The sequence below is a fragment of the Vitis vinifera genome, chromosome 19 (assembly GCF_030704535.1).
Source record: "Vitis vinifera cultivar Pinot Noir 40024 chromosome 19, ASM3070453v1".
NCBI classification, from domain to species: Eukaryota; Viridiplantae; Streptophyta; class Magnoliopsida; order Vitales; family Vitaceae; genus Vitis; species Vitis vinifera.
In genome coordinates, this window is record NC_081823.1 from 2888161 (window position 1) to 2902578 (window position 14418).

The following is a 14418-nucleotide window of genomic DNA, read 5'->3' on the forward strand; positions in this document are numbered from 1 at the left end:
GTGATTTTATGATTGATTGATTTGTTTGTCACGCGCTATTTATTTATCATGCTCTACGACGTGCATGCTATTATTTCTTAATTGTGCACTAACGTCACTTCTTGATAGCGCTTCATGGCTCGTCGCCCAGGTACGCATCCACATCCACTCTGGTCATTTTCTATATGCATGTTTAGATTCTCACGTGTGCATGATCACTCTGAGTATTCATTGATTTCCTCATCAATTGCCATGATTGCTTTATTTTATTAGTAGAGACCCGACTTTAGGGACTTAGAGGGGTGCTACGGTCTTTACCGTACCTTCCCGATAAGTAACCTGACCCCCGAACCCGATTCGGTTTTTCACAGACCGCCTTTTCCAAAACAAGGAGTCACACTTAGGGTTTTTCTTTCTTATTTTGTTTACCCTTTAAAAATAAAACAAAAATAAGTGGCGACTCCAATTCAGTTTTCTTAATCAAATAAAAAATCAAATTTTTGAAATAAAAATCGAGCTCGTCATTGAGTGGGAAACGCATCGAGCAATCGAAATGCGGGGTCCACAAAATGGCGACTCCACTGGGGATCTTTTAGAGGGTCAAACTTGAACTTAGAATGAAGCAAACGTGGCGATTGATAGGTCGATCAGTGGGTACCTGCCTTGTGATTGCACATTGAGAGTTCTTTAATATCAATGGATGCATGATTAGATATTGTACTCATTTAGGACATTGATATGCTGATTATGATGATCGATTGCCTTGATTTGGGCTTCCGATGCTGCAATTCTTTTTGTGCATCACTGCTATATCTATTAGGGACACTGATATGCTAGTTGCATTGATTGATTATCTTGCATTGTTTAGCATAGTGACCCTGATTTTGTCATGTTTGTTTTGATCACTTCACATGTATAGACTCGCCATTGTATATCATTTGATTTGACATGATTGTTTCTCTCGGTTATATATTATCTTGATTTTAATGGAGCATGCTATCGTTACCAGATATTCTTCTTGATTAGCTTGTGCGTAGATTTGGACGATATATACCTGTTTTGCATGACTGTCTGTTGCATGACTTCTCTCGTTCCGTGTGATTGCATGAGTTGCGTGTCTATGTGGGACACACACTTATCCCCTTATTTCCGAATCCCTAGTCTCGGTCGACTTAGTTTTGTGAGGTCTCGTATTTGATATGAGACTTGTTACCTTATTTGCTCTTCGACCGAGCTCATGATTAGGAGTAAGGTCTAGCGATGGGCTATATCTATGTTTGGGAGCATTCTGGAGGTGGTCGACATATTGATGCTGATTGGAGTCCGGACTTTGAAGACTTGTATAGCCCAGAGCTAGATTTCAGGATATTTGTGTAGTCAGTATGTTTCCTTTCTCGTTTTAGCTTCTTAGGGTTATCGGATGCACCCACACCATCACTGTGCACTCTAGTTGGCTATTGAGTGTTGAGAGTTTGAGAGGTTTCACCATAGGAACCCCCTGGGATGTCGAGGTAGTGCATGTGTGGAGGTGATGACCACCTTGCATGGAAGCACCTCGTCTCTTCGGAGGCGTGCAGAGGGTTGCGTACCGCCGGAGGGTATGATCGCTTCTGCTAGGGACCTTTAAAATCCACCCTCATCCATCTAGAGCCACCTTGACCTTGTAGGTCGAACCATAGATCCTTCGATTAGGACTCCCTCCCTACACGTGGGTGCATCTGAGGGCCTTCAGAGCCTCTTTAGTCACAGTTTAGATTTGACACTTCCTCTTTTTAGTCTCCAGTTGAGAGTGCTCGGAGATCAGTATGAATCTGAGTATCGGTTGGATCACCTTTCGTCTTGTCGCCTTAGTTTGTGTTTTTCACTTGATGAGTTTAGCATGTTTTCTCCCTAGAGTTTTCGTTCTCATTTCTTGGCTCGGCACACCCCTTCACTTTGTTGTCACTCACTTGATGCTTCGGGGATATGTTCATTGATCATCTTATTTTAGCACTGTACACCTATCACGGGCCCGGTACTTCATTATTCGTTTGATCCTGGATTCAATTTTCGACTCGATGCTCATATTTTCATTACAAAAAGGTGAAAGGCGCATTTTTACATTCACACTTTTTTTGAGAGAGTCGCCTTGATCACCTTATTATTTTTCTCTTATGGAGCTCGAGTTGAAGGTTGATTCAAGGATATGTGGTTACAGATGGAGTATTGATCTCGTGATAGTGTGTTTTTCACACCTCTTTTATCTCGGATTATTGATGGAGATTCTTTGGTCACATTTGTAGCCATCTCGCAGTGGATACCTTTGTGACTCTAGAGTTTTCGTCAAACATCCAGATTTCGGATTGCCATCTCAGGACCATGTGCTTGCATGTTGTATTGTCGCCTTTTAGAGTTTTATCTCGTGTCCTTCATCCGTTTTGTTTGCATTGTAGGGAGTCAGTTTAGGAGTCGGTTGAGTCTGGAGTCACATTCTTGGAGGAGAGTTCGAGGACGATTGATCAGAGCAGATTCATATCCGAGTTCAGATAGTTCAGTTGAGATGTCAGACGAGCTAGCTTCCACACTTGCTTCCATTCAGGAGTTCATGGCCGGAGTCAGTAGACGCTTGGATCAGTTAGAGAGTTCTCGCCAGGATCCTCATCCGGCCGGCATGGTCACTGACGAGACGATTCCTCATGCATCTCAGACAGCACAGACTCGTCCACCTGGGGTTTCACTTAGTACTCCATTCCATCTGGCAAATCATTATGAGACCATTCCACCACCTACTGTCACAGTACCGCCTCCCATGGTTCCTACTATTGGGGATACTCGATTGGCTGAGCAGGAGGCCAAGGTTGAGAGGCTCGAGTCCATGATGAGACAGATCAGATTGCAGGACGGAGGTTTGACTTGGGATGACAGAGATGGCATACCGGCGGCTAGCTTGCCCGCCAAGTTCCGCATGCCAGACATTGAGCGCTACAGTGGGATTGGTTGTCCCAAGATCCACTTAAGATTATACAGCACTGTCATGAGGGCGCACGGGATAGATGATGCACAGCTGGTGGCCCTCTTTCCCATGCCACTTAGTGGGGCGGCTCAGAGATGGTTTGCTTCAGTTGAGCCTTCGAGACTCCGCACTTGGGAGGATGTGGCTCGTGAGTTCCTGACTCAGTTCGCTTTCAGTGCCGATATTGATGTATCCAGACGAGAGTTGGAGGCCACCAGACAGAGGCCAGATGAGTCTATTTCTTCCTTTGTCACTCGTTGGAGGGCGAAGGTGGCTGGTATGATAGACCGGCCTAAGGAGCAGGATCAGATTGATATGGTTCTTCGGAACCTACAGCCGAGGTTCGCTAGACGTCTGGTGGGCATCCCATTTCAGGATGTTAGGAGTTTGGTTCATGCTGCTTTCAGTGTAGAGGAAGCTATGGCTCGAGGATTATGGACAGATACTGTTACTTCCCCTGACAGTAAAGGGAAGAAGTTGATTGGACCATTGACCAGATCTGGAGAGGTTGGTGCTATTAGCTATCAGCACCGGAGGCCCGCACATCACTCAGCTTATAGGTCTCCTACAGTCAAAGCTCCTTTCTTTCTTCCACAGTATCAGTATCAGCTGGATTATGCTCAGGAGCCTTACATTGCTCAGACTAGCATGCAGCCGCGACCACCACATCCGAGAGCCGCTACTCACCCACCGCCTAGACCATATGCACAGAGGCCCCCGAGGCAGTTCACTCCCTTAGGCATGACTTTGACTAGAGCTTTTGAGAAGCTCAAAGACGCTGGAGTGATTGTTCCTTTGACGCCGAAGCCTTTGCCCCATCCTATTCCTCCTCATTTCCGTTCACATGAGCACTGCTTGTATCATCAGATTCCAGGGCACGATACTGAGCATTGTTCAGCACTCCATCATGCGATACAGGATTTGATCGATTCAGGGGTGGTTGACTTGGCTAGGCCAAGCGTGACCACCAATCCCCTGCCTGCACATTCTACACACGCAGTTCCTCCTCCTCCTGGTCTTTAGTAGATTGATTTGGATGTTGATGGTATTGATGGTCGCATGGTATTTTGGGACACCTCGGGTTGAGGACTTTGTTTCAGTTGACATGGGTACATCATTTTGCAGCGATTTAGCTCAGGGCACCTTCCATTTTGATTTATGGTCGTCATCAGAACCGTTCTCGTTCTGTCGAGTCTATTTTTTAGTTCATTAGAGTGGCTTTTTTTTAGTCCAGTTTGGTTCAGAGTCGTTGTTTTTCTAGTCGTTTGTAGTCCTTTATCGCTTCACACATGATGTACTCATTTGGTTCATTCAGTGACATGATCTTTTATTTTGAGTATGTGTTATTCTCTTTTCTAATGAGTATGTTTTGCATATCTTGCGTTGATGTGTGCTATGCTTTTGATTTGAGACACATTTTCACTTATACATCATGATCACTTTGGCCTGACCTATCATGGAGGATATTGAGCTTATTGACCTAGGATTAGGAGATCAACCTAGGGAGTTCGAGACTACGACCCATTTCACTTTCTTATCAGATTAGTGCCATATACATACCCATATCCCGACTTTGTGGACTTGATGACCTACCCATTTTGAGCCTGACATGACACCACCCTTTGGCACCATTACATGACTGTACTACCCTTGTTCGCCTTATCATGCTACAGTACCATTGCCTTTTCTTTCCATCATTTCCTTGATCTGACTAGGTAGAGTCCGAGATGGTTAGACCCGAGGTGAGCTTTATACGATGATGGATGGATCGTGATGAGAGAGTGACTTGATTGTTTGACGATATTGTTGAGATAGAGGGGTCATCATGGAGCATCTGGATTTGAGCCATTGCATATGACTTCAGAGAGTCGGGATGATTAGAGATTGTGATTTTATGAGATGATGGCGAGTGGCATATGACGATAGGGCGAGGTGATTGTCAGAGGACATTGATGATTATCGCAGAGCCTCGATGGGAGCTTTCACGTGATTTCGGAGGAGTTGACATGACCTTGTTGGATGGATGCTAGTCTTTAGTATTGACCATGTGGGATCTTGAAAGCACGATGTTTGAGGTTTTGGTCAAAGGATGGGTGGCCATCATTTCATGAGCCTATTTACTTTATCACCCTCACATATAGAGTTACCCGTTGCTAGCCCTTTGAGCCTCACACGAGCACATAACCTTTTCTTTCATCACCTCATTTACCTATTACACCGGGTTGGGGACCCTGTAGTGCTTGCATGCTATGTTTGGATACGTCATGAGTTCCAGACCTAACATACATATTCGAGCCTCATTCTTCACTTTTCACTGTGATATTTTCCACTTGGACATCATTTCATCACTATTTTTCTGATTGTCTTTTCTTTCATTATTGCTTACTCGACATTATCCGTGTTTCACCTTGAGTGGTGGTTTTTCACACGTCACTGCATGGAGGATTGTCACATTCTTTCCTATCATTCACCCCCCATGGACAGTGGTTCAGAGATGTTATTTTGAGAGGTTGTCTTGTTGGTGAGGATTCATGTTACATTCGTATGTGGAGAGGGTTTGATCATTTGGGTATGTATTTTCATAGGAGTTCATTCATTATTGATCAGAGTATGCGCAAAAAAAAAAAAAAAAAAAATGATGAAAAAAATGAAAAAAGAAAAAAGAAAAAATATATATATATATATAGCGCATTGTTCATTTTATCGTTCTTCATTGGGCATGTGTATGGACGTGCCGGGTTGCTTCATTGAGTTTGTGTTAGAGAGAGCTCGTATGGGAGCTTATTCTTGAGATTCATTTTGATGTATATTTTGGGTGAGAGTATGAGTCGCTCATTCGATTTTTGTGAGAGAGGCGAGTGGCCTTTCTTTAGTATCTCTGGATCCTTGCTCTATCCATCATCCCATCTGTTTTGGATGTGACTACTTTCCATGCTTTGATGCAGGTTGACCATCACTCACCTTCCTATCTCTTTACCTTCTTTTATCTTTGTTTTATCACTCCATTTTTACCATACCTCACCCGATTTCTTTCTTTTCTCATCCTTCTTGATGTTTGACTTGAGTTCAGCATCCGCACTTCATGCTTGCTTATTCGATATGACCATTCATTTATCATCACTTTTCGTGTGGGGACCCCTAGGTCTGGGACTCATGACGTTTTCTACGCATTGCATCTCATGCATGAGGGGTATGGGGATTATATCATTGGGATTTTTGAGCCTAGTTTCCCTTCATTTCTTTCACCCTATTACCTTAGCCTACGTTACGTCCCGTGTCTGAAGACCACCCTGAGGCCATTACTTCACACATTGTGTTTGACAGCTCACACGTGGGCAATACTAGAGCTTGGTCGGAGATTATTCCTCGGAGCATGATGGATAGGGAGTTGAGATGATGATTTACACTGGGGCATACCCCTATTATCAGTGATGGATTTTCAGAGGCGCCGTTATCTACACTGGGGCATACTCCCCTCATCGATGACGTTTTCTTTCGGGATGATGCTTTGCACTGAGGCATAGTCAGTTTGCTTCTTCACGTGGATTATGATGGATTAGGAGTTGTGGGATGACCCTACACTAGGGCATAGCCACTTCAGAGAGCACTTTTATTGGAGATACAGTCACTCTACTCGATACTCTGCATTGCGACACACTCTACTCATTGATGGTAGATTTTTGAGATGACGATTTATTTTGAGGCATAGCCTTCTCATCGGTGATGGACTTTGATTTTTCATTGGAGCATAGTCACTTCAGGTGGTTTACACTGGGGCATAGCCACCTCATTCACATTCATAGAGCCCGGGGATTCTGATTCATATGGATTATGTTGAGATGTTTCCATTTTTGGCGTCAGGAGTGGAGATCGATTGATTTATTGATATGCACTATGCGTGGTCATTTTCAGCAGTTGTCGACTCAAATGCATTCCTTTACACTGGGGCATGTCCATTTTTTTAGAGGGAGATCAGATCGGTTCTTTACATTGGAGCATCTACCGATCGATATGGAGATCATTGGATTATTTCATATTGTCCTCATTGCATACTGGGGCATAGCCGCCTAGTCGGATGTTTTGATATCGAGATTTGACTTTCTGTTCATGATTATTACTTCTGATGGATTACGGAGTTGTCGACACCTCGGGTTTAGTCTTCTCGGCATACTTGGATGATCTCGGATATCTCCCTACCTTTCATTTTATACTCATACTTTCTATCTTACCAGAGCCTGATCATCACCTTCTTTTATCTTACACATCCCACCGTGACACATGACCTCACCCTTTTCTCGATTAGGAGAAGATGTAGATCAGTCCTCGATCACCTTGGTTGTGTTTTCATGCATTCTTTTGGACTTTAGGTTCAACATCTTCCATGATGGCAGGGCCTGACAGATTGCTGACTTATTAGTGTTGATGCTTTCATTTTGACAGTTGGCATGTTGAGTGTTGATTTGCTTGTTTTTCGCATTTCGGGCATTGGTCATCATTGTTTTTATTCGTTAGTCATTTGTGTTTAGTCAGCATGGTATCACGATACATAGTCCTGTTTGGCATTACTTATTTGAGGTTGGACATTTTCATTACATGATGGATGAGCATATCTCAGAGTACAGTAATTTTGAGGCATTTTGCTTCTCTGTCTGTTCATCATTACATACTGGGGCATACCCCATCTCCGAGAGCATGGGACCTTCGACAGGTTTCATTCACTTTTGATCTAGTTGTCGACCCCGAGAGTTGCATACTGGGGCATACCCTCCTTCTCTGAGATCATCGGACCTTTCACAGGCTTCATTATCTTTCGACCTAGTTGTCGATCCTTATGAGTTGTCATACTGGGGCATATCCCATCCCGAGCTTACTTGCATCATTATCTGGGTCACTTGATCAGGTCATTCATCATCTTGTCATGTCAGTTTGAGTTGGGGCCGCACCTATATCGATCGACCATCTTCCTATCAGTTCAGTTCGAGTCGGGACCGCACCTATATCGATAGGTCATTGTCTTGTCTGTTAGAGTCCGGGACCGCACCTATACGATCGGTCATTATCGTGTCAATTTGAGTCGGGACCGCACCTATACGATCGGTCATTATTGTGTCAGTTTGAGTCGGGGCCGCACCTATATCGATCGGCCATCTCTTTGTCATGTCAATTCAGTTTCTGGGACCGCACCTATACGATCGGTCATTATCGTGTCAGTTTGAGTCGGGGTCGCACCTATATCGATCGGCCATCTTCTTGTCAGTTCAGTTTCTGGGACCGCACCTATACGATCGGTCATTATCGTGTCAGTTTGAGTCGGGGCCGCACCTATATCGATCGGCCATCTTCCTATCACGTCAAGGTCAGTTTCTGGGACCACACCTATATCGATCGGTCATTATCGTATCAGTTCGAGTCGGGACCGCACCTATACGATCGGTCATCTCTTTGTCATGTCAGTTCAGTTTCTGGGACCGCACCTATACGATCGGTCATTATCGTGTCAGTTTGAGTCGGGGCCGCACCTATATCGATCGGCCATCTCTTTGTCATGTCAGTTCAGTTTCTGGGACCGCACCTATACGATCGGTCATTATCGTGTCAGTTTGAGTCGGGGCCGCACCTATATCGATCGACCATCTTCCTGTCAGTTCAGTTTCTGGGACCGCACCTATACGATCGGTCATTATCGTGTCAGTTTGAGTCGGGGCCGCACCTATATCGATCGGCCATCTTCCTATCACGTCAAGGTCAGTTTCTTGGACCGCACCTATATCGATCGGTCATTATCGTATCAGTTCGAGTCGGGACCGCACCTATACGATCGGTCATCTCTTTGTCATGTCAGTTCAGTTTCTGGGACCGCACCTATACGATCGGTCATTATCGTGTCAGTTTGAGTCGGGGCCGCACTTATACGATCGGCCATCTCTTTGTCATGTCAGTTCAGTTTCTGGGACCGCACCTATACGATCGGTCATCTCATTGTCATGTCAGTTCAGTTTCTGGGACCGCACCTATACGATCGGTCATTATCGTGTCAGTTTGAGTCGGGGCCGCACCTATATCGATCGGCCATCTTCCTGTCAGTTCAGTTTCTGGGACCGCACCTATACGATCGGTCATTATCGTGTCAGTTTGAGTCGAGGCCGCACCTATACGATCGGCCATCTCTTTGTCATGTCAGTTCAGTTTCTGGGACCGCACCTATACGATCGGTCATTATCGTGTCAGTTTGAGTCGGGGCCGAACCTATATCGATCGGCCATCTTCCTGTCGTGTCAGTTCAGTTTCTGGGACCGCACCTATACGATCGGTCATTATCGTGTCAGTTTGAGTCGGGGCCGCACCTATACGATCGGCCATCTCTTTGTCATGTCAGTTCAGTTTCTGGGACCGCACCTATACGATCGGTCATTCGTCTTATCAGTTTGAGTCGGGGCCGCACCTATACGATCGGCCATCTCTTTGTCATGTCAGTTCAGTTTTTGGGACCGCACCTATATCGATCGGTCATTCGTCTTATCAGTTTGAGTCGGGGCCGCACCTATACGATCGGCCATCTCTTTGTCATGTCAGTTCAATTTCTGGGACCGCACCTATACGATCGGTCATCTCTTTGTCAAGTCAGTTCAGTTTCTGGGACCGCACCTATACGATCGGTCATTATCGTGTCAGTTTGAGTCAGGGCCGCACCTATATCGATCGGTCATTCGTCGTGTCAGTTTGAGTCGGGGCCGCACCTATATCGATCGGCCATCTTCCTATCAGTTCAGTTCGAGTCGAGACCGCACCTATATCGATCGGTCATTCGTCGTGTCAGTTTTTGGGACCGCACCTATATCAATCAGTCATTTTCCATGTCAGTTCGAGTCGGGACCGCACCTATATCGATCGGTCATTCGTCGTGTCAGTTTGAGTCGGGGCCGCACCTATATCGATCGGCCATCTCCTTGTCATGACAGTTCAGTTTCTAGGACCGCACCTATATCGATCGGTCATTTGTCGTGCCAATTTGAGTCGGGGCCGCACCCATATTGATTGGCCATTTTCCTATCAATTTGTGTTTAGTTTGAGTCAAGACCGCACCCATATAGATCGGTCATTCATTCTTCCTATCAGGTCAGTTCGACGTCCGGGCCTTTGTTTCAGTATGACATTCAGAGTCACATTTTCCAGATTTGGCATTTAGAGCCATTGTGCATACTCATCCAGACATTTTTTGAGTCACCTTGTTTCCTTTCATTTTAGGCGTTCAGAGTCGTTCTCCTCACCTGGTTACTTGGTGCTTATCGCCTATTCATCATTGCTCTTCTAGACTTCCCCTTCCACTGCACATGACATAGTTCTTTGAGTCCGTGACACATATTTCGATCATGTTATTGGGCACCTTACACTTGGCATTCTCATATAGTTCACATAGGGCAGTCTCCTTCGGGCACATTCTTTCTTGTACTCCAGGGTGGTTCGACCGTTACTCATCTTTGACATCGATCTTTGAATCACTTTTGGAGACATCTTAGAGGGAGCCTGGATCCTTAGTGTGGCTTTAGAGGCATTTTGAGACATTTTTCTTCTTTTAGGATCAGAGCCTTTGTGTTCGTTCGCTAGCCTGAGTGAATTTGCATTTCACTAGTGTCCCAATGGGGGTCTCCTTGGTTCTTCGGTAGAGTTCACTTCATTCCACTCACTATTCACACTTACCTTTCACTTCAGTGTTCATATTCCTCACACTCGTGAGCTCTACCGAAGAGGGGCATATTTGTAGACCCCCTTTTATGAGGGGCCCGGGGGGGAGAGTTTTTTCTCTCTTTTGGGCATTTCTCTTTTAAACAAAGGGGGGACCACCAGATGGGAGGAGAGAAAGAGACGTGGCAGAGGCCATGCTGGAGTTGGAGGAGCCCATACCTGCTGAGAGATGAACAGGGAAGCAGGTAATGGCTTGCCCGAGAAGGTAGGAATCGGCTGGAGAAAAAGAGATAGAAGGAAAAAAGAGAAGGGTGGTTGGCGGGTTCCTGGATCTGAGGGAGTGAAGCTTGAAGAAGAAGGAGAGAAAATGAGAAAGGGGGAAGGGAAGAACTGAGGGGTTTTCTCACGGATTTTTGCTGGAGAAGAGCTTTCTAGGTGCGTGCTTTGTGGTTTTTTTTTTTTTTTTTTCTTCTTCTGTTCATGTTTTTCATTATATTTTCACATTCATGCATTTGCCTTGTTGTTTTAGCTTTCATTCACCATTTGAATGTGATTGCTATGCCATTTTCTCATTTTCTGTGATTTCACTTGAGGCTATAACATATATGGGTTCATATGCTTCATATTACCCAACATTTTTTTTCTGCCATACATGTTATTTTAAATTGGTGAGTTCATTGTTGGGTTGTGAGGCTAGGGACGAAAAATGCTGAGTGGCCTTTACCAAAAATGAGCTGTGAATTCCCTTATTATTATTGCTGGTTCGTGTGGGTTATGTCCATGGAGGAGCGGTTTTGAGGGGAAGGAAGAAACTAAGAGGAAGGGAGGAGAACAAGAGGGAGTTGAACACGTGGAGAAGTGAAGCTCGGAATGAGGGCCCCAACTTGGTCAACTCATTTCCATTCTTCCCATTCTCTTGTGCAGCCACCTAACCCAATTTATTTATTTATTTATTTTCACTGTTTTTCCCCACTTAAATTGCCTTTGTTTTTTTTCCTTTCACGCGTGTGCACCAACATTCCATTTTAATTCTCTATCTTTATTTATTTATTTTAATTTTCCAAAATTTTAATTCCCAAAACTTTTATCTTCAAATAATTGTATAAATTTCCATTTTTTTAAATCTAAATTCCAATTTTCGAAATTTCAATTTTCATATCAATTTATTTAATCATTATCATTTTACTCACCTATTTATTTGTTTATTTTTAAAAATTCAACATTTAAATAATTTCCAAAATTCTCATTCGTAAATTCAATTTCCAAGACTCCAATTTCTTTCAAAAATTAATTTTTAAAACTCCAATTCTTAAATTTAATTTTCAAAATTCAAATTCTCATAATTTCCAAAATTCAAATTTCTTTTAAATTTAGTTTCTAAAACTCAAATTCTTAAATTTAATTTTCACAATTTTTACTTCTAAAATAATTTTAAGATTTCCAATTTCTTTAAAATTTAATTTTCAAAGTTCCAATTCTTAAATTTAATTTTCAAGACACCAATTCTCAAATCCTTTTAAAAAAATTCCAATTTCTTTTTCCCATTCTTAAATTCAATTCCCAAGGCTCCAATTATCAGATAATCTTCGGGACTTCAATTTTCAAATAAATTTCAAAAATCCAGTTTTCACTCGAACAATTTTAATTCCACTTTGGTTTTCAAACAATCTTCTTTTTCTCTTAATTTTATATAAGCACGAAGGCAATTTTCATAATTTCAGAACAATGAAATTTGTGAGATTAATTCGTGCAAGATCAATCGGGCTTTGGTGGGGGCCCCACTTACGTGATTTTATGATTGATTGATTTGTTTGTCACGCGCTATTTATTTATCATGCTCTACGACGTGCATGCTATTATTTCTTAATTGTGCACTAACGTCACTTCTTGATAGCGCTTCATGGCTCGTCGCCCAGGTACGCATCCACATCCACTCTGGTCATTTTCTATATGCATGTTTAGATTCTCACGTGTGCATGATCACTCTGAGTATTCATTGATTTCCTCATCAATTGCCATGATTGCTTTATTTTATTAGTAGAGACCCGACTTTAGGGACTTAGAGGGGTGCTACGGTCTTTACCGTACCTTCCCGATAAGTAACCTGACCCCCGAACCCGATTCGGTTTTTCACAGACCGCCTTTTCCAAAACAAGGAGTCACACTTAGGGTTTTTCTTTCTTATTTTGTTTACCCTTTAAAAATAAAACAAAAATAAGTGGCGACTCCAAGTCAGTTTTCTTAATCAAATAAAAAATCAAATTTTTGAAATAAAAATCGAGCTCGTCATTGAGTGGGAAACGCATCGAGCAATCGAAATGCGGGGTCCACACTGTCCCATTTAAAAAATTAAATTAAACGGGGTAGGGCGGGTATGAGAAATTAATTTTTTTTAATTACTTTTAAAATTTTTAATTATATTAAAATAAATATATTTTATAAATAATAAAATTATTATATTTTTTATAACTTATTTTATTAAATTTTTTATTATTATCTATTTATTAAAAATAGTACAATAAAATTTTAAATTAAATTAATTTTATATGTAAACGGGGCGGGCGGGATTAGGGATGGCAACGGGGCGGGGCGCCCCCCTCCCAACCCCGCCCCGTTTATTTAAACCAATTCCCATCCCCGTCCCATTTAAAAAATTAAACGGGGCGGGGCGGGGCGGGGCGGGCGGGTATGCTATATTCCCATACCCGCCCCGCTTAACTTTTTATTTAATTTTAATTTTAATTTTTTTTTAAAATTACTTTTAAATTTTTTTAATTATATTAAAATAAATATATTTTATAAATAATTAAATTAAATAAAAAACCCGTTTATTAAATTTAAACCTCGTCCCATCCTTAATGGGACGAGACAAGTATTTGAAAAAACCCGCCCGTTGTCATCTCTACTCGTACTCCTTACTTATTGTTTGTGTGCTTCCCTCGTCGTGCTTCTTGTCGTCCTCTGGCTGATCATCATGTCCCGGAGAATCCACGACCCTGAGCTAGGAAGATCAGATTCTGAAGAAGTAGAGATCGAGACCAGAGGTTATTCCAAACACGGTTTCGTCTGGCATTGGAACAACTCCCACCGCCCACAAAGAACAGAAGCCGCCGCAGCAGCAGCAGCAGCCAAGGCACGTCCATAGATGGCGGCTGCCCCATATGCTTGGAGGATTTTGAGGAGGGTGAGGCGTGTCAGGTTATTCCGGAGTGCAACCATATTTTCCACCTGCCATGCATTGGGGGATGGTTGGTGAAGAAGCAGATATGTCCGGTTCGTCGTCGCTTGCTTTTACCCAGAAGGAAAGCATGTAAATTTCCAATTCCATTGTATTGGACCGTATACTCGCATGTCGAGATGTGGAGATCCCGTATCCGCACGTGGAGAGATGCAAATATAGGCAATAGTAAAAAAAAAATGGTAATTAAAAAAACAAACATGTGAAAAGATTTAAATACAATGCCCCAAGCATTGGTGCAATGTTGTTGAATAAAGAATTTTTCTAAAAGTTTAAGTTCGTAGGATTTGAATTTATAATATATATAATTAAAATTAAATAAAAATTTATGAATTTTTAAATTATATAATATTTATATAATTGAGGAAAAAATATGAAATGAATTTGAAGAAACATACAAAAATAATTTATTAATTTTAAATTTATTTTTATTTTCCTTCATTTTTTATTTCTTTCTATTTTCTCTTTTTACTTTCCTTTCAATTTTTCGAAAACCAAAATAACCCAAGGATATGTTCAATTCTAA

General features: G+C 42.5%; 1 protein-coding gene across 1 annotated transcript; it reads left to right on the plus strand.

Moving 5' to 3' along the window:
- The first annotated feature begins 2132 nt into the window (after positions 1-2132).
- On the plus strand, positions 2133-3994 carry LOC104877556 (uncharacterized). The gene is made up of 3 exons (XM_019217005.1): positions 2133-2198; positions 2262-2352; positions 2412-3994. The coding sequence occupies exons 1-3, from the start codon at positions 2133-2135 to the stop codon at positions 3992-3994; spliced, it is 1740 nt and encodes a 579-aa protein (XP_019072550.1).
- Positions 3995-14418: the final 10424 nt, after the last annotated feature.